Source organism: Aspergillus aculeatinus (genome assembly GCF_003184765.1).
Source record: "Aspergillus aculeatinus CBS 121060 unplaced genomic scaffold BO66scaffold_21, whole genome shotgun sequence".
NCBI classification, from domain to species: Eukaryota; Fungi; Ascomycota; class Eurotiomycetes; order Eurotiales; family Aspergillaceae; genus Aspergillus; species Aspergillus aculeatinus.
The window spans coordinates 223,287-241,841 of record NW_020291490.1 but is presented as its reverse complement, the minus strand read 5'-3'; the positions used below and the strand labels follow the sequence as shown (position 1 = coordinate 241,841).

The 18,555-nt window shown below is 50.6% G+C and overlaps 2 protein-coding genes across 2 annotated transcripts; one reads left to right on the top strand and one right to left on the bottom strand.

The window, feature by feature from the left end:
• Positions 1-1,978: 1,978 nt before the first annotated feature.
• Positions 1,979-6,010, bottom strand: BO66DRAFT_437984 (proliferating cell nuclear antigen; the record flags this gene model as incomplete). Its single annotated transcript, XM_025651025.1, has 10 exons — positions 1,979-1,996; positions 2,056-2,342; positions 2,418-2,847; positions 2,913-2,953; positions 3,010-3,077; positions 3,950-4,583; positions 4,640-5,091; positions 5,148-5,629; positions 5,702-5,901; positions 5,962-6,010. 10 exons carry the CDS (start codon positions 6,008-6,010, stop codon positions 1,979-1,981), a joined length of 2,661 nt encoding a protein of 886 aa, XP_025504527.1.
• A 2,116-nt stretch (positions 6,011-8,126) lies between these two features.
• Positions 8,127-10,875, top strand: sha1 (putative calmodulin-binding protein Sha1; the record flags this gene model as incomplete). Its single annotated transcript, XM_025645533.1, has 2 exons — positions 8,127-10,125; positions 10,165-10,875. Coding segments are annotated over 2 exons (2,710 nt in total), but the record flags the coding sequence as incomplete, so codon positions are not given.
• Positions 10,876-18,555: the final 7,680 nt, after the last annotated feature.

The window sequence follows — 18,555 nt, the reverse complement described above, 5'->3', positions numbered from 1 at the left end:
CACAATTGAGGCCCAAGCAATAATTGAACCAATCCAAAGGAAGAACCTTGTTGCATTTTTGGCGCTGATTCATCGCGCTGGTTTATCGGTACCGTGAGATGATCTTCAGCACAGCAGTTATTATGCAGTCGCTGGGGCAGTCGGCGAAACGGAATTCCTAGCGCCGACATCGCGGCGCGCCCGCTGCCCGACCACCGATTGTGGGTTCACAACTGTCATTTGAGGAAGTCTCGAGGTTAGTACCGTGGTACAGCGTTTCACATCTCAGGTCCAACACCCTCATGAATGGAAACATTCGAGGGGCCAGGGGAAAGCTCGTCGGCTATTGCAGACACACAGCGTTATCTCCGTCCGACGTGTCAAAAGATGGGGAATGCTTGTCATCATGTGATCTTGAGGAGACAAGATATACGTATGCCCTCACTGTGGGAAATGATTCATCGATAAGCTATTGCTTCTGCGGCATGGTATGTAGAAGAGCCGTTGAAGTCCGTCTAGGAAGTCAATGCCAGGCGAACCGTTCTTTGTAGGCAGGTGGGATTGCCAATCCATCCGAATTTCAAGGCAGCTAGCTGTCTTCAGACCAAGGCGAAGCCCCTCAATGACAGACACTCAGGGGTCAAAATCATCTCCAGCAACAGAGTTTCATGATCGAATAAGTCAAAAGTCTAGAATCATGGCCACAAATTCGAGTCATAGTCACCAAAGCCTGGAACCCATACTCAATTCAAGTATGCTCCATTACCCGGGGAGATCATGGATGGGAAAGGAGGGAATCCCATTCGCGCTGAAGGAAAAAAGAGATTCAAACAACGCAAACAGAGCTTCGTCCCCGGCCGCCCGGAATGGCAAGCGGTGAAGCCCACCATGCAGCCTAGTAGCTAGAAAAAAAAACCACCACAAACTTGACTCACTCTTTTCCTTTCCTCTTCTTCTTCTCTCTAAGCGCCATCCTTACCAATGCTGCGTTTCTTTGCTACACACGACGAGATTCCCATCTCGTCTTTCTTTCTCGGTTCTTGGCCTATTCTCACGAATCAGCCTCCCGAGAAGAGATTTACCCTGCAAATGAGAAATTCGGAGGAATCTTCACCCAACCACCCGCTTCCCCCTCTTCTTCACGAAGAGGGAAAGCCGGTACTGCCCGCAAGGGCCTGGTGTGATATGCACCTGCAACTGGCATCAGAAACATCGGGGGAGTGAAGGAGCCAGGAAACTGGCACCCTTTCGCTCGTTTCCCCATGGGAGAGTCGTTGCGAAGATTGTGTGCCACTGGTGACACTTTAGTGCAATACGCAGCATGCTCAGGTTTCTTTTCTTCACGGAGGACTGGGACCGGGTATAATTCGATTCCGATTATTCTGGTAGGGATGGCGCTTCACCCCTCTTTTTTTCCCAGGTCAGTTATTACCACCCACGCTCCCACTTGTCTGTTGGGCGATTGTTATATCGCTTGGTGGGAGACTGGAAAGTGCTTTTTTTGAAGCCCCGCTAATTGTTGGGTTTGGGGCTTGTATGGTGCACCATCCATGCAAGCCTTCTAGGGTGTCGGGCTGTTGGTGTCAGTGCGGTGGTCGGACTTGGTGCAACTCATGGCAAGGATGAAAATAAGTGGACTGGCGACCAGCGGTATCATAGCATCAAAGAGCTTTTAGTAGAAATTTTCAATACAATATCCTAGGTCTCAACGCAGCTTTTCCGGCTTTCAAACAACAATGTAGAATCGGCATCTTAAAGTGTCCAATTACCAGAATACTCAATTTCCCTTATAAACCAATTGAATTTTGAACAATTGAAACGCTTGATATCTAACAGGATATTATAATCGAAGTGAACCTTGACCCCCGTGCACACAATCAAGGGATATTTTCTGGTGGTGCGGTGTGTCAATGGAAACAAAATAGAAATGGAAATCGTGGCCTCCCTGTTGCTCCCTCTTTTATCATGATGGCATTCGTTGCTCTTCGCAATCATTAGTCTACTCCTCGTCACCAATCTGCGCACACGAGTTAGTCAGCGAGGCAATTCAAATGAGGATCCAGCGTAGAGACAAACCTTAGGAGCAAGGTAAAATCTGAGATGGCCGCTTCCCAGACCATACTCGACGAGGAGGGGTACCTCCTGCGACAAGCACAGAGTCACCTTGTTGGACAAGTTGGTAGCCTTGCAGAAGTTGACGAGATACTTGAGAGAGAAAGTGAGGGCGACGGGCTCACTGAGAGCAATGGAGACGCTCTGCTCAGGCTTGTCGACGTTGCTGTGTTGACGGACAGTGACAGAGCCGCTTCCAATGTCACCCTGGCAGGAGAACTTGACACCCTCCTTCGTGGCCTCGATAACGACTGTGGAAAGGTCAGCTCAACCCAGCAACTACTCGTTCTCGATGCTGTTCCACATCGTTGTGCAAGGATGCATACCGGACTCGGAAAGAGCCATCAGGTCTCTGCAGATGCGCTGGAATTCGGCTGCCGGCATCTCAACCGTAGCAGCGTACTCTGTCTCGGGAATGGCCAGGTGTTCTTGATCGATGTCCATCAACTTGATATCGTACTCGCTCAGTCTGTCGGTCTCGGCACTCTCGAACATCAGGTTGACGGCATCGGGAGAATCCTCGGCCTTGAGGGTAAGAATATCTTCGTTCTGAGCAGCCCGCAGGACCTTGGTCAGGGAAACCAGGTTGATACCGAGGGCAATGTTACGGTCGCAGCGGTAGGGAGAAAATCCTTCAGCCTTGAGCAACATGGAAACGAGGGCAACATGGGAGTTATCCATGGCCTGTAGAGAGATTCCGGAGTCATTGCAATCGAAGTTGCAGTCCTGCACGAGATCCTTGATCGCGTCGACGACCTGGACAAGCTGATCTTAGCGACGGGGCGGGGTCGTTTGTGGGATTCAATGGTGAAGTTACGTACGCGCTTGAGAAGACTAGCTTGTTCGAGGCGAGCTTCCAACACTGTGAAGAGTTAAAACCGCAGTCAAGAGAAAGATTGAAGATTTGGCAAGGCATACTCTTGATGTGTAGTGGCGGTGTGGTAAGAGTAAGGACTAATTGAGATGAGCTTGATGGTAGGAATGTTCTGGGCAAAGGCAGTTATATCAGTGAATGTGATAAGACGAAAATGCAGTGATCAAGAAACTGTGAGAAGAGGCGTACAGAGAGAAGTCGAGAGTTCTGTTGAGTGTGTCTTAAGTTGGAGAGAAATTAGCTAAAGGAGCAGAAAGTGCAGCAAGGTCGCGTCCGCGGGTTTCTTATTCCTACTAGTGGGGGAGGCACGCGTTCGGGTCGCGTCATACCACAGGCTGATATGACCAGTTACGGTTAGCCTGTAGGCCTGAGGCAGGAATGGGTTTGGGCCAGCACCAGCCCCCGCCTCATAAACCTAGTGCTTAATGAGAGGAGGTAAGACTGCAAGTGGCATCTGAATGGAGTGAGATTGTGATTTGTTTGAATTAAATGTTTAGTACGATATAGACTACCGTTGCCATAATTATGATCGATTAATTGATGTGTTAAGATATGTACACAAGGCAATTTCTTCTTGACAAATGAGATGAACTGGCGACTGCCAGTAGTGATAGGTGCACTCGCAAGACAGTACAGAGTAAAAATATGCAGGCGAAGAATAGTCAACGATAGTGTACAGTTGAAAAAGAGAGAAATTGGGCCCTGCAACGCTTCGAATAAAGCAGATAATGCAGAGAAAAAGCGAAAAACGAATGCAACACCGCCCAAGCGCCTTTGACACCGGTCCACTCTATACATTTTTGGGTATCAATTGCATGATTTGCTGGCTAAGTTCGGATTCGAGTCGAGACCGGAGCAAGACTCTGAAGAGAAAAATATGTGCGAGGATCGAAGAAGAAGTTACGACTGAGGTCTGATGGAGCAGTCGTAATAGATAGGTATGTGCGGATTGCCGATCAGATGCTCGTAACACGCTTCGCATACATAGTGCGAGGTCTTTGCTTGATGACCATCTCAAGCTCCTTCAGCATGTTTGTGTTTGCATCAGCACGATCTCGTAGAGCGGCTTGCCGTGCCCTATCTTCTTTGACACGGGCGATGCGCTCTTCTCTAGTCATAGATGCCCTTTTATTGCGAGGTGGAAGAGCAATTGCTTCGAAGATCTCCTCTGCGTCATCTGCATTGTGGATGATGAATGAATCAGGCCTTTCTCCATTCAAAGCCCTGAGTGCATCTGCCGGGCTCCCTTCAACAGCCGTGGAGCCCCCAAGGCTAGGGGTAGGCGACAGAGGGATTTTGATACCACTCGTAGGCCGCGAGTAGTCTGTGTTGGGTTGTCTGTCCAGTGCACTTGCCAGTGCTGACTTGCCCGCCTCCCATTCCTGAAGCAGACCCTTGATGTCTGCACCGATAGAATCATATTGAGGCACGAGGGTTGCCTCAAACTCGCTTGAGTCCGGCCGTTCAAGATTTGCGCTCGATGCCTCTCTGAGAATATGCATTTTTGCGTGCAGTGCCCGAATCCCTTGGGAAAGGGAGTTGATCCGACGGTACTGTGCACGAAGGTTGTCCTTGTTAGGCGAGGCGGTTGGTAAAGGAGAAGGAGGAATAGTATCAGCTAAAGCGACAGAAATATTAGCTTCAGAGCGAGCATTGTACCACGGGCACGCTTACTGTCTTCTTCGTTCAGAATGCTGGTCATTTTGTGGGTATTTTCCCCGGTCACGCTGGCCAGCTCACGCATCTGTTCGACAGCAGTGGTCCATCTCGCAATATCAGACCCACCACCATCGGCCCCAAGGGCGAGAAGACAACAGAGAATGCTCTTTCTCACGACATAGAGTCTTCCGAATAGCGTCCGTAGCGCACGAAGAGAGTATTGGTCCTCGGTCGCTCGGTCCTGGTATAATCCCTGTGCCTCCACAAGCTCTTCTTCAGAAATGTCATAGATGTCGTAATATTTGGCCAGGTTTGCGTCATCGGTAAGAGGCTGTAAGGTCTGTTGTGCTTGGAGGTATCGACCTAGCATAGAGTGGAAGGATTCGGATACGGTACGGCGCAGTCTCAAGCATCGTCGTATTTGCGTCTGGTCTTCAAGTCTGCTGATCGGTGGCAAAGGCGTGCTTCTATGGAGGAGGTCAATCAAGGCCAGATATAGGAGCAAAAGGAGACGGCCACCTACATGCGGTAGCCTCTCGAGACCAGCTCGACTTCCTGTATAAACACGACTGATGCCGATGCAGCAGAGTCGAATCCCTGAGCATTGCCTATAAATGTCGCCGCTGCATCTACAGCTTGGTGCCGCAGATACTTCAACCACTGCCTCTTCGCGAATGCGAAATAGAACACTCCGATGACGGGGACCAATACCAGCAGCACCCCGATCTTCCATGGACTGAGTCCCGATGCGGGTTTTGAACGGCCCCATTGTATCAACCAAGCAACAGAGAAAGATGTCGACGCAGTCACAAGGGCCCCTTGTAGGCCAAAGGTCGCGGAAATCGAGGGAAGATCGGCAGGTCGTGCAGCAGAGAATACATCCGTGGCTGAAGTATAGGAAGGCGCACTGTGCTCGTTCAACAATTGAGACGCGACGATCACATAACCGAATTGTTCAAGGAATCGCTCGTTGTCGTTTCGTCCGACGCGCGAGTTCAAGGCCGACTGCAGGGAAAGGATTCGGGTTAGAAGTGCTTTCGGCGCAGGGAACCTCATGAATAAGCTATGGCGTCATACCGTGCAGGCATCATAGAGTTTACCCAGAGTTGCCCTCTGTCGCAAGACCTTCTGATCAAGTGGTTTGGGAAGTTTATTCCGAATGCGCTCCTGGAACTTTGAAGCCCCTCGTGGGGCGAAATCCGCCGCGGTGGAATCGGAGAAATCGTCGCTATGCTCGGTCTCCTGAACCGGCCAGTTTGCATCGTGCTCACCCTCCCCTGACGTGACAACGAATGAGACCTTGGAACTCCCACGAGGTGGATTGAGATCAAACTCACCTTGGAGATATTCAGCCAAGGGCGAGTTCTCATAGACAAGAGCTTCCATGATCGGTAAGCATTCCGGGGACGCGAAGCGGGTGAGGTGGAGCGAAGCGACGGTTGAACCGGGAGGAAACGCAGGTCGGGTGTCTCGAATACAGATAGGTACAGTGTATCTCCAGAATGACCAGCGGATAAGAAAATGGGATTATCGCAGGCCCATCTCCGCGACAATCCAATGGGGCGCGTGGTAAAGTCGAAGGAGAGGGAGTCAGGCAGAAGAATAATGAATAATGATCAGTGGAATCCGGTCGGGGGCGAGAGGAGGAAAGGAAAGGAAACGGGAAATGAGCGTGAACGGCACTAGCAATTGGAAGTGGTGGAAATCGAGGTGTGTAAGGGAGGCTGAGTGGATACTTTCAAGAGGAACAGGAATAGACCGGACGACCGGTGCACTTTTAATGACGGAGAAAGATATACATAGCACGGATTACCCCTGGCAGATGGAGACCCGGATGTTGGAACGGAGTGCACTGTGCAGCTGTGCAGAGGTACGGAGTTGCCAAAGAGGCCAAGAGGGCCACGTTGGAGGATCAGACCATGTGTTGTGTAGTGCCAGAGTGAGTGAGAGTGCCTGCTAGTCTGGGGAAACTCGACCGCTGAGCTCTCTTCCAACGCAACTAGGGATTTAGGCGCCCCCCACCAGTGCCACCACCGATTGATGCTCTGCACGAGAGGTCGATCCGGCCGAATTTGGTTGGTACCTAGTCTTTTTCGTTTTCGTGTTTTTTCTTTCTATTTCTCATTGAGATGAGGCTGTTGACCCTGCGCAGCATTTATCCTACCGGAGTTGAATGCAATCTCAGCTTGTGAACGACTAGGTTATGAGTACAACCCCCTGACCGAGGCTCGGAGCTTTGTTATGCAAGTCATTAGTCCGGCGTTGGAACTCAGCTGCCAATATATTATTCCCTTCGGCCTATTGGTACACTTGTTTCATATCGCTCAAATCGAGGTAATACGCGGAAGCCGCCGGCTATAACTACGGTCCATCAACTAGCGACAGTAATGGTCATATTCGCGTCGCCTAGCGTTGACATTAAAGTGGCCCATTCGCAACCCATACTCCCCTATTATAGTCAGGTCAATACGTTTACGAAGTGCTCAATAATTTTTCATCATCCAACAAGACTCACAAGGTCGCCATCTTCGCCAGGAACATTGACATTGATCACCATTTCTCTAGAGTTTTGAACCATAGCATACTTTCAGGGGGTGTAGTGTGGTGAGACACAGAGCACGAAAATGGTCATCTCGTTTTTCAGAAACCTCGGCAACCCAGCTGTTCTTCCATAAGGGCACCGTATGTTATATGTTGAGATTATAATCGTCATTGCCTTGCTCAACGCACATGCATGCGAAGGTTCATAGGTGATGACTCCCTAGTAGTCCTGGCTGGAGCCGACTTGCACAGGGCTCGCCCCTTCCCCGGAATGATGCACATGCACCTTGACGTATCCTTGCATTCTTAACTTTAATAATCCTCAATGTATCTCACCAGTCGGGATCATAATACCGAGTTGCCTGAGATTCAAGCTAGGTTGAACTGTCATGAGTTGCGCGACCGCTAGTAACCGTGTTGGTCTCGTCCATACGCTTGCCTACGAGACATATGGGTGACGGAGGAATAGTCATGTTGATGGAGTGCCGTCTTTAGCGAGTCACGTACAAGGGAATTTGTGTACAGGACTATTGGAGATAGGTGCGTACTATGAAATTGGCTGCATGACATAGTAAAGGGCTGGACTAAGTGTGTCACTTTTGATGCCTCAGGTGTCTAATCGCGTTGCGCCGGCAACTCACCTGTCAACACCGCGTCTCCATACCTCACATCCAGACCCATCTCGTCCCAAACTTCATTGGATTAGCTTCCTATTCGCCTCCAAACTAGGGAGTCTGCCATGCTCTCCGAGGTGTAATCGCAAAGTTTCTACTAACATATACTTCCTCCACTCGACGCGTTACCCATCGACGCAAGGCTACCACCATATATTTCCGCGATCAAGCATGTTGAGCCGGCTGAATTCCTAGAGCGATTCGAAAGTGACTTCAATCTATCACTGCCATCAATACGTCTCAACTCAGAAACAACGGGTATCTTATCTGCTGCCTTTGAATACCAGGATGTCAAGCTACATCTATGATGCCGTAACCCCCTGCCCCTCGCGACAGGAGACTTCGGGGCTCAATCGAAGCAGCATTAGGGGCTCGTTCGATGGTCTGTGGGACACCAGCATCACCAGTAGTGACTCCACCGAAAAGATCGACTTCACGACCGATATTAAACCATCAGTGCTGACGGGCGTCAAGCCCAGGCGCAAAACTCGATCGAACGCGTCCTTCCTGATTCACGACGAATCCGAGGTAGACTCCGTGCAAGCTGCGCCTGGTTTGAGAAGGGCACCAAGTACCGCGACAACCATCGCTTCGTCTCACAGAAAGTCCTTGCTCGCCCAGCCGGCTCAGAGGTTTCGTCCTAAGGTTAGCTATGTCGCTAGCCCACAGAGAAACTCACGGCCCATAGGAGTCGTCACGTCAACGCAGCACAGAGAACGGGGCCAGGAAGAAAACAATGAGCTTTTGCTGCAGATAAACGGCGCGAGACAGAAGCCTCAGTCTGGAGATGCACTCAAAAAAGCCGTTCGACGCAATACGGTCTACATACCCCCAGATGATACCACAGTTGCGAGCGTGTTCATGGGTCTATTCAGTCCCCAGAAAACCGAGAACGTTGAAAATCTTCTTCGAGAGGACACACAGATCAATAGCCTGGAGGCACAGATCGCACGGAAACGACTGGCTAAACGGTCCCTCAACTCAGCGGCGCAGCGGGCGCCGTTGAATCCCAGCACGAAAATTGCACAGGGTGCTAATATCCATGTCGACGTGCCTGGAAAGAATGGTGGGAAGGAGAATATACCACCTGGATCATTCTTCATTGATAGTAAAAAAGGCCACCAATCTTTGAAGACCAGAGAGCTCTGTGAGCGCAACCAGGCTGTTTTTTCGAGTGGGAATCAAACTCTCAGGGCCAAAGCTGCCTCAAAGCCGACAAACTCGGCGCTAGCTTCCAAGACAAACAATCGGATTCTTAACAAGAATCAGCCCGAGCCAGTCAAGAGACATCCAGTGAACAGCAGGAAACAGACAACGTGTTTCAACCACGAAACCTTGTCAGCCAAAAGCGATGAGGCTCCCATATCAGCGCGGAAGACCATGATGGCAAAGCCCAGAGCCCCACAGGTTCTGGAAGCGAAAGAGCTCGCAAAAAGTTCTTGTATCATCCCTGACAACATCACGAAGCCGGAACTGTACGAGGATGACTGGCTTGGGCACCAGGAGGTTCTATTGACCCAGCTTATGAATGAGTTATTGGACACCAGTAATCACAACGCCGGTTGTGTCGATGCTAGCAAACTCAGAAATGAGCTGCTAACCTTATACCAAGGTGCCTCTTTTATGCAATTGCAGAAACGGCTGAAGGCATCATTACTCTATGGTGCTCTGAGCCTGCCAAAGGATGTGCTCAATGATGCCAGCAAATTGTATCGAGATTTGGGTCTAAAGCGGAAATTCCTTGACTTTTGGATCCATACCTACGACTCGCAAACTCTCAGAGCAGCACTGGAAGTGATTACTGGGAGAGCGATTCCAAATTCGAAGCTGGCGGCAGGCATCGGCAACATTGGCGGAGAAAAGGCAATGAAATGGAAACTAGCAGGCTTCTTGGATGTTCTCCTTTTGCAGAACCAGGATATGGATCGACACCCACAAGACCGGGGAGGAGAGGATGGAGACATCGCAGGACGTGCATACCGTCGAACCTTTCTCCGGAGCATCATGATCATTGTTCTCCTGGATCAAGCAAAGCAATGCTCTGAGGTGTATCTACCACATCTCCTTTTCCAACCTTCGTCCTTGTACAAGTCCTCCAACGCTGTCTTGCAGGCACTTGGTCAATTGTTATTGCCATCGTGTGGCGACATCATCAAGGCGCTGTATCATCTTGATTGCCAGTTGTCATATGAGCAGCGATCCTTGGTGGAGTACCAATTTGGGATTAACAATATTGCTGTGGACCTGCGCGATGGAGTGAGATTGGCACGACTTGTTGAGTTATTGGTTTTGAAGTCAGTCTCAGTTGGAGAGTCGGAAGATCAGATCCGGACATTGTCCAGCAGGCTTAGGTTTCCCTGCATGGGACGGGCAGTAAAACTGTTTAATGTGCAGATCACCTTGGAATCACTGTCTTCGATGGACGATACAAGGAAGCTTGTCCACAATCTGCGCGCGGAAGACATCGTGGACGGACATCGTGAGAAGACTATCGGACTACTTTGGGGGCTCGTCAACACTTGGGGTCTCGACAGGCTTTTGGATAGTCATGGATTGCGGAGGGAAGTTCATCGATTGAAGGCGACCACTTCCCGATTTGACATTGAGGATCCCGAAGGTTTGATTTCAGCTTCTTTGGGCATTTCAGGAGGCGAGAACGACATAATCAGATCATTGCTCAAACAATGGGCGAGTGGCCTAGCGGAGAACAATGGGCTGCACCTTGAGAACTTCAGCACGTGCTTTAGCGATGGGAAAATGTACGAGTGCATTGCCAACGAGTACGAGGGGCATATGGTTGCCGATGCTCAATCCTTGTCATCGACCCTGGAGTCTCGCCTTCAAGCTTTTGGCTGCAGTGCGCCGCTTGGTGAGTTAATGGCGACCACCCTGATCGTTTCTGCAACGACTAACCAACCTTTAGTGAGACTGATATGCCCATCTGCTTCTGGTGCTCATATCCCCGACGCCGACTTCACGATCGGAGTCCTCGCCTTCCTCTGCTCTCGAATATTATTTTCCATCAAACGGGCATGAAAAGCTTAGGTAGATGCATCGCAACATCATTTGGAGGGCGGACCTCATGAGCAGCAAACAGCAAGCGAGGGATTCACTACTTTGCGCATAATCTGCTGAGCGCTGGAAAGAACAGAACTGAGTCGTTAGGGTAACGAGGAGTTTACCAGGAAGTTTGGTTTTATTTTCATAGGGGACTCGCTCCAGCCACCTTCACCGATACCAATATCAAAGTCAACATTTTATGCCGAATGTTTAGGAGCTACAGTGCAAAGCAAATACTCCAAGTTATAAACTCGTACAGATGGGCCATCAAGATGGGCATATGGCGCCTTCTATCTGCCAGGCCCTGATACACAAACAGCGATGGACTTAGCGGCATGGATCTATAGAAGAGATAGTATATGATTTGAAAGCATGACAGTACAGTACTCAAGGCTCATCTGTGTCTCAATAAACAGACCCCGGAATGGTCTTCCTTCTCTTCCCTCCCTCTTCATAACACCAGTCGATAGAACCATGCTATCCAGAAAGACAAGTACTCCACCCCGTATCTTTGCTCCCATCTTACTGCCTAACTCCCGGTCCCTATAGCTTAGGTCAGACCTCGCTCCCCCAGCATCACAAAGCACCTTCCTCTGCCCCGGACATATACAGCCGACGAGCTATATCCTTGAATCTGATCAGCTCAACGGATGTCGCGTTGCGCAAGGCCCGAGTACGGCCCACGCTGATTGTGAATCCCAGGTGCCTGCCTACCCACACAGGGAACGCAATGTTGATGCCTACACCGTCAAACCTGTATCCATGGGGAGCAGGCTGCAGCAATCCGGAGCCATTCTATAGACAGCACAGCACAGCACAGCACAGCACAGCTTCCATATCACACCCAGGTCAGCCAAGCATTTCCCTTACGTGGGTCGTTCAACCGATGATGCTATCCCAAGCATTCCGGCGTGGAAGGCTTTGCGTCACCGGGATTGGCAACTCCTACTTTTATCGGACGAAGGAGTTCTGCTAGCAAATGCCGCCGAATATCATATTATATCATATCCCCAACCTCCGTGCGCGGGCCTTCGCAGCCGGGATCGTTTTTGAAATAGTGAAGTAACGAAACTTACGGTGGTAGGCCGTGACAGAACGGATAAAAATAGGAAACAGGAAGAAGCCTATAGGTAATTGACGGTCACCCCTTCAGCCCTGTCGCCTGTTCCATCATAGTAATCACTACTAGGAAGTCTTGCTAAGGGCTAGGATCATCGCCACGGGAAAGATACGGGGAGGCCTGATGGGGGATGACATCACAAGGTCACATCTTTTTTCCGTCCGTGTTGTGGTGAATGTGATTTGTTTGGGTGGGTGAGTGAGTGACTGGCTGACTGACTTAATCATGATTACTAGGGATAGTAGGAGGAAGTATAGGGTGAGTGAGTATGAGTAAGATAACTAGTTCCAGCTGCTGATGATAAGCCGGTATAGCCGGAGATCTCAGCCACTGATTGAGAGTGAGAAGGCTGCAAACGGTGGGTGGCAGGGCGATGACGTAGCCTTCGCTTCTGCTTTTGTTCGGCCCCGAAAATATCCGGACTGTTGTATCTACTTGTCTCGGTATACATTCTCTTTTCTCACATCTTGGTGTTTTCGGGGGGGTTTGATTTGTAAATGAATAAGATTCTGGCATAACCTCAGCTGTATAATGATATAATCCACAATGACTATCAATGCGAACAAACTTGAATAACAGGTCAAGTGACAAATGCGGGGAAAGTATGAGCAACAGAGAGAGAGAGAAACACCCGTGACATTCGAGAAGTTTGCCCAAAAGGGAAAGTAGGCAAAGTCTCCAGCTCAGCTGGCACTGAGTGCATCATTGTGGAGAAAACTTGACCTCTCTCACTCTCTAGGCGGTCGGAGCTTCTCTCGCTGTGTCTCTCTTGCGCTCTCTCCTTACAACCCGACATTAGCGGCCTGCACTCTACTCCTTTGGAACGTTGGAGGAGGCTTGAGTTAAGCTACCTAGCCACCCTCCATCTCCCTCAAATGTGTATGTACCTGTGCTGGATCAACCTTATTTGCACGAGCCATCATTGGACAAGATACAGATCGCCCGCCTCATGATCATTCCCCCCCGTCGTGTCGATCGCTGATGCGGAGAGGAACAAGGTAGGTTGGCCTTTGAATATCATCCGAGCATGCATTGTGAATTTACATTGCACTCACCACACGGCCGACGGGCCGATCAGTCAAGTCAATTCACTCAATCAACTCGGCTCTTGAGCGGAGATCCCAATTGCTTTCCATCTCCTCATTCCTTCTCCTCCGTCTTCCACTTTCATTTGGGTCGCAATGGACGGCAGTGCTGGCGACGTGGTTCTTGGCGATTGATAGTCCCTGAGACCATCGAACGCATAGCCTCATTATCTGGACTGCTAAAAAGCAATTTCTGGCTCTGCACGGTATCCATCCGACGTGTTCCTGTTCAATCGTCGCGGTGCCAAGAACCAGCTATGCATCACTGAAGCAGATGATCGACGGCGATCCTCGTCCAAATCAGGAACTCCCGTTTCTCCTATCGCGAGCGATTTCTCAGCCGAACGGCCTCCCCTTGTCCTCCCTCCACATCGGTAACGTCTTGGCCAGACAGTGCAAAAGGCATTTGGAATGGGGTGGGATCTTGGCATCGCTTGGCCGCGCGACCAACTCCATCTGAACCGTCCAGCAACAAATTGCACCGAGTAAGGCAAGGCAAGGAGAGAAGAAGGAATGCGATCGAGAGCGGAGTACGGGATAAGTCGGTAGCCGCGGGAGGGGGAGGAGGTGTTTCTATTAGGGAGCGGGTTGCATCCTCAACCGGCCAGACCTTTCTTTTCCCGCGGCGGTATCATGGCTGTGTTCTCTCTTGGCAAAGGTAAGCTGCTCCGGTCGTCACACCAGAGGGGGGGGGGTGGGAAGGCGAAGTCATCAGACGTTGCCAAGCAATGCTGTGGAATGTTGCCGTGGCCGGTCAGAAGAGAGAAGTTGAGTAAGGGGCAGTCGGACGGGGGGGGGGGGGCAGTCTTTGCTTTTCAACTCCCAGAGCAACTGCCGCCAACTGATCGCTGCATGGAAAGGGACTCAATGTTTCCCCCCTTGGCGCTCTTGGCGGAGGGGTCTTGGCCTTCTCAGTCGGGAATTCACTGAGAGGTGCGGGTGATTTTCTCTCTACCCCTTGTGTCTCTCCCTCTCCAAATGGGGGAGGACGGACGATCACAAGACCCGTTCTATGCTATGTACGGTCTGCGGAATCCCTCCCTGGGGAGAATGTCATCACCTTCTCCTTGCCCTTTGGTGGCATTGGCATTGACACATTCCAGATGGTTACCTACTATGGTAGGATTCCGGACGTGCAATTGGACCCGGCAGGTCGGTCACCCAGGCTTAGACTTTCTAGACCCTCTCTCCTGCCACGGCTGCCCCTACGATTGACGCCGAGTTCTGGACCCTCAAGCAAGGGTGAGGTGCCCCCCATGTGCGACTTGGGTTGTTGACCATCACTGCAGCAGCGGCATCTGGCCCAGCAGCCCAAGCAACGATCTTATATTCCGTGTATCCAACTTACTGTACATGGTATGGTATTGTGGTTACGGCGAACGAGGGCCAGGCCGAGCTTTCACCAAAAGTACCTCCAAGGTGCAGAGGTGCAGCATGGGCGGAATTCCGAATCCTTCCATGAAAAGAATCGAACATGCCACCCATCTGGTGAACTCGGAGAGACAGGTGCGGGTTGCAGCTGCCATGACGGCAACCTCGCATACGGTACATCCGGTCTGAGTGCGGGCTAAGCTAAACTTGAGGGAGGAGGGGGAAGAAGCAAGTACGAGGGAGTTCATTGAATGATTCGACGATTAGCTCAAGAGTAAGAAAACGCTCGGACCATCTCCCACCATCCGCGGAGGAAGAGAAAGAGGGAGTGGTTTAGAGGGCAATATGCGCCGGGTCGGCCGACCATCAGACACGCAGTGATTGCCGTGCCGGACGGCGTGTCTTGGGGTTTACTCGATCTGGGGCGTCGTGCATCAGGAGGCAGAAGCGCCGGCGCAAATCCGCGAACGACGTTCTTCCGTTGCCGGTGGAGCGAGAGGGAGAAGGCGAGTGAGCGAACGAGCCAGAAAAGTAGAAACGAGGAGGCGAGAATAGGGTATAGTAAGCCATTGTTAATGGTGTCTTCCCTCCACCCCCTCTCTGCCTCTTCCCCAACGAACTCCTCCGGAGTAAATGAAACGACTGGGTGCTTTTGTGCAGTGCACACGGGGCTTAGTCTTACTAAGGTAATTAAATCCCTCATACATTTTGGCCCTTGGAGCCGACGTCGGCCGTTCAGCAGTACGGAGTACTTGGCTGCCTTCTGGTCACCTGGACCAATAAGATATGACATATACGCCCCCGTTCGTATGTATGAGATGCTGTAGTGTATGCCACCATGCCTACTTACTCCCCCTTAGGGTGGAGGGGTGGCTGCTCCGTACTCGACAAGAGCCCTGTCAAGTGTGAGGTTATGCTATTCTTATCCCATTGAGTGATGATCCGGGAACGGGTCTGAATATGTATAAGGAGTGGATTATACAGGGGCAGCCATCATCCCTCACACTATACTGGTGTGCACAAACTCGAACAAGGTGTCAAAAGCTACAGGGGTAGAAAAAAAAGTACAGTACTGACCCTCCTCTCAATTTCCACAACAAACCACTCAGACAATCGCAATGAAGACTCTGCTTGTTTTTTTGTTCGATTCGATTATGCTTGATTGATTGATTGCTTGCTTTGCTTTGTTTGTGTTTGGAAACACCGTCTGTTGTCACTTGATTTTCAGTAGCAGTGTAGACTCGGGGAATCCACTTTGCACACGTACGACGTGTTGTTTATTTTCCGTTGCTCCACTACTCCGTACTATACTATGGAGTGCAATGGTCCGATGCACTTGAACCCCCTCCCCACCCCACGTCCTGAATCCTTCTCCGTCTCCCCTCTCAAGGCAATGTCATGAAGGCTGGGGTGGTGTGCAGTTACTGCCACCGTGGACAGCACTCACTAGCTGAGGTACTCAGTGATTTCCTCTTCCGGGTAGCCGGTGACTGACTGACTGACTGAAGTAGACAATCGAGTTGAAGCTGCCGGCAGCCCGACGTACTCCGTCCGGCCTTATTTACGTGGTTTTGCACTTCACTCCAGCATAGAGGAACCACTGTAGACTGTCGTTGTGGATGCTCCACGCTCAGCAATAAGCTAAGCTCATCTGCCCCTGATACCCCCAACGAAAGTAATTGCTCGTCATCGATGTTATCCCACATCACACACACACGAGTAGAGAGTAACTTAGTGATCAACTACCAGAACCAACCAACCATCCCCCAATCCTCCCTCCGATCCTCCGCAATCTCCAAACCCCAGGATTTTCAATTAAAGATGATGGGACTGTTACCCGGACCCCAAACGCCCCCAAACGCCCCCCCCAGGATTCAGGATCCCTTCCACGCTACATAGTACTGTACATTGTACATCATTAGGCTGGGTTGTGTTTGTTTTTACGTACCCCCCGAGCCGTGCCCGGTAAGCCACCATGCACCCATTTCCCTCCCCCCGGTTTGTATGAATGTTGTTGTTGGTGTTGTGTGCCCCCCCCCGGTCCCCCGGGATTACTGGAGGTAGTGTTCCCGGACGCGCGAGCTTCTTTAGCTTAGCTTAGCCTGGAGCATGGCCTAAATCCTGTGGTTGTGTTTGTTGGACTGCATGTACTGTACTTTGCAAGACCCTGGTTCGAACACTGCTGTAGGCTGTAGGATGATGAGGAGAAGGGGGAGGTGGGGGATTGAACACTCCGGAAGAAGGGGGGTCTAGATTTGCGGAGAAGTGGTCGCCATGGCTTTTTCTCTTGCGTGCTCTCGTTCTCACTTACATTGAGTACGGCGTGCCGTACAATAATAGCTAAGGGTGCTTTACTCGTTTGTTTACTCGTTTATTTGCCTGCTTGGAAGTCATGGTCATAGTCATGGAGACTCGGGAGGGTAAGGTAGATAGATGCCTGGGAGGGTGTAACTCGGATGAAACTGGTCCTCCGCCCCTCCTCCACCACCACCTCCTTCGTGGACCAGGTTTACGCTCTCCCCCCTCCCTTCTTTTTTATTTGTGTGTTGATTGGATAAAGGTCGTAGTAATATTAACGTGGGGGAAAGAGGATCGATTAACTTGATGAGGTAATGCAGACGAGCATTCAGGTTGACATTTGCTGTTTCGTTGTCGGTGTGCGTGTGTTTCTTTGTTGTGTGTGTGTGGATTAAAGGGGTGGAGGGCGAGTGATCGCTTCACTTGTATGTGATCTATGACCTATTGAAGTTGGGGATAATGTCAGAGAAGAAAAGGCTCACCGAGGAGAGGTTTTGAAACTCTCCTCCTGCTAAGCTAGGCTCAGCTCAGCTCCGATTAGCTACCCAGGACTCTTCTCAAGTGATCATGACTGGATCCCGGGATATCGTCGGAGGGTAGAGGCAGAGAGAGAAGGAGGGCGGTGATGGAACCTGATTGCTGGGATGAGGTGGCTTTTGCATTCGGCGATCTGATAGCCATGATGCCCGTGTGAGTGGAGATTCTCTATTAACAAGAGAGGCAGGGAATTTATTATATTTTCTTGAGAGGAGAGCTTGGGTTATTGGTTGCGTGACTTTGTGCCCAGGGCCATGATGGTGGTGGTGGTGGTGGTGGTGTCGTGACAAGGTGGGGATAATCCCTGAATCGTGGGAAGCTTGTCCAAGAACTCTCGCCGAGTAGTTGAATCGTAATCCATGGAAATCATTCATGGCATACATGTGAGTACATACAATGGCTACCCTAAAAGTGGAGGACAATTGACTATAATCATACACAGTTAACAACATCAAAGTTAGATCTCCGCTTTTCTTTTATCGGGGCGATCCAAATAGGACTGTCATGTCATGTCATGTCAGATCAATGATCATGAGAGTCACGTAGGGTTCAAGTTCTTACCAATGCACTAAAGTGATCGCTTGCTTTGCTCCCAATTCCCTCTGCGTATAGAGTAAGGTTGCCAGGCTGAAGAGAAGATCAGATCAGGTTCGCTGTGGTCTCCGGGCACTCAATTCGCGCTTACCTACCGTGGTGTCCCCGCCTGTCCTCTTCCCTCGTCGCTTGTTGGCGTAGCTTCGCTGACCGCTTCTCTGACTGCTAGTCAGTCAGTCAGTCAGTCAGTCAATCCATTTGCCCTTTGCCCATCGCCCATCGGGCATACTACTCAACTCATCCCTAGACACTGGCAGATGGAGAACAATGGATCTCAATCATCCCCCCCCCGACACGAACCACTTTCCCACTTCTCCCCGAAAAATACGGCATCTTCAGCCCAGCTACTGCGCAACAAGTTTTGATCTCTCGGGACTGGAGTTGGATGATTCGACGACCCCTTAGTTCGTTGTCGCTGACCCCTACCTTAGGTTCACATAATTGCTTTTTCTTTACCTTCTTCGTCTGGGACACAGGCACCTAGAGCTTGGCGTACGCACTGCGGAATGTGTGTTGTCTTGTAAGTAAGTTCGTATAGTGTCTGTATGGATGGGGGAGTGTATGTAAGAATACGATTCTTCCTGAAGGATACTTGATGCTGTCAGTTTTCTTCTCGGCACTGGTTCCCTGTTCCTAAGCCCTGCTCTGCGC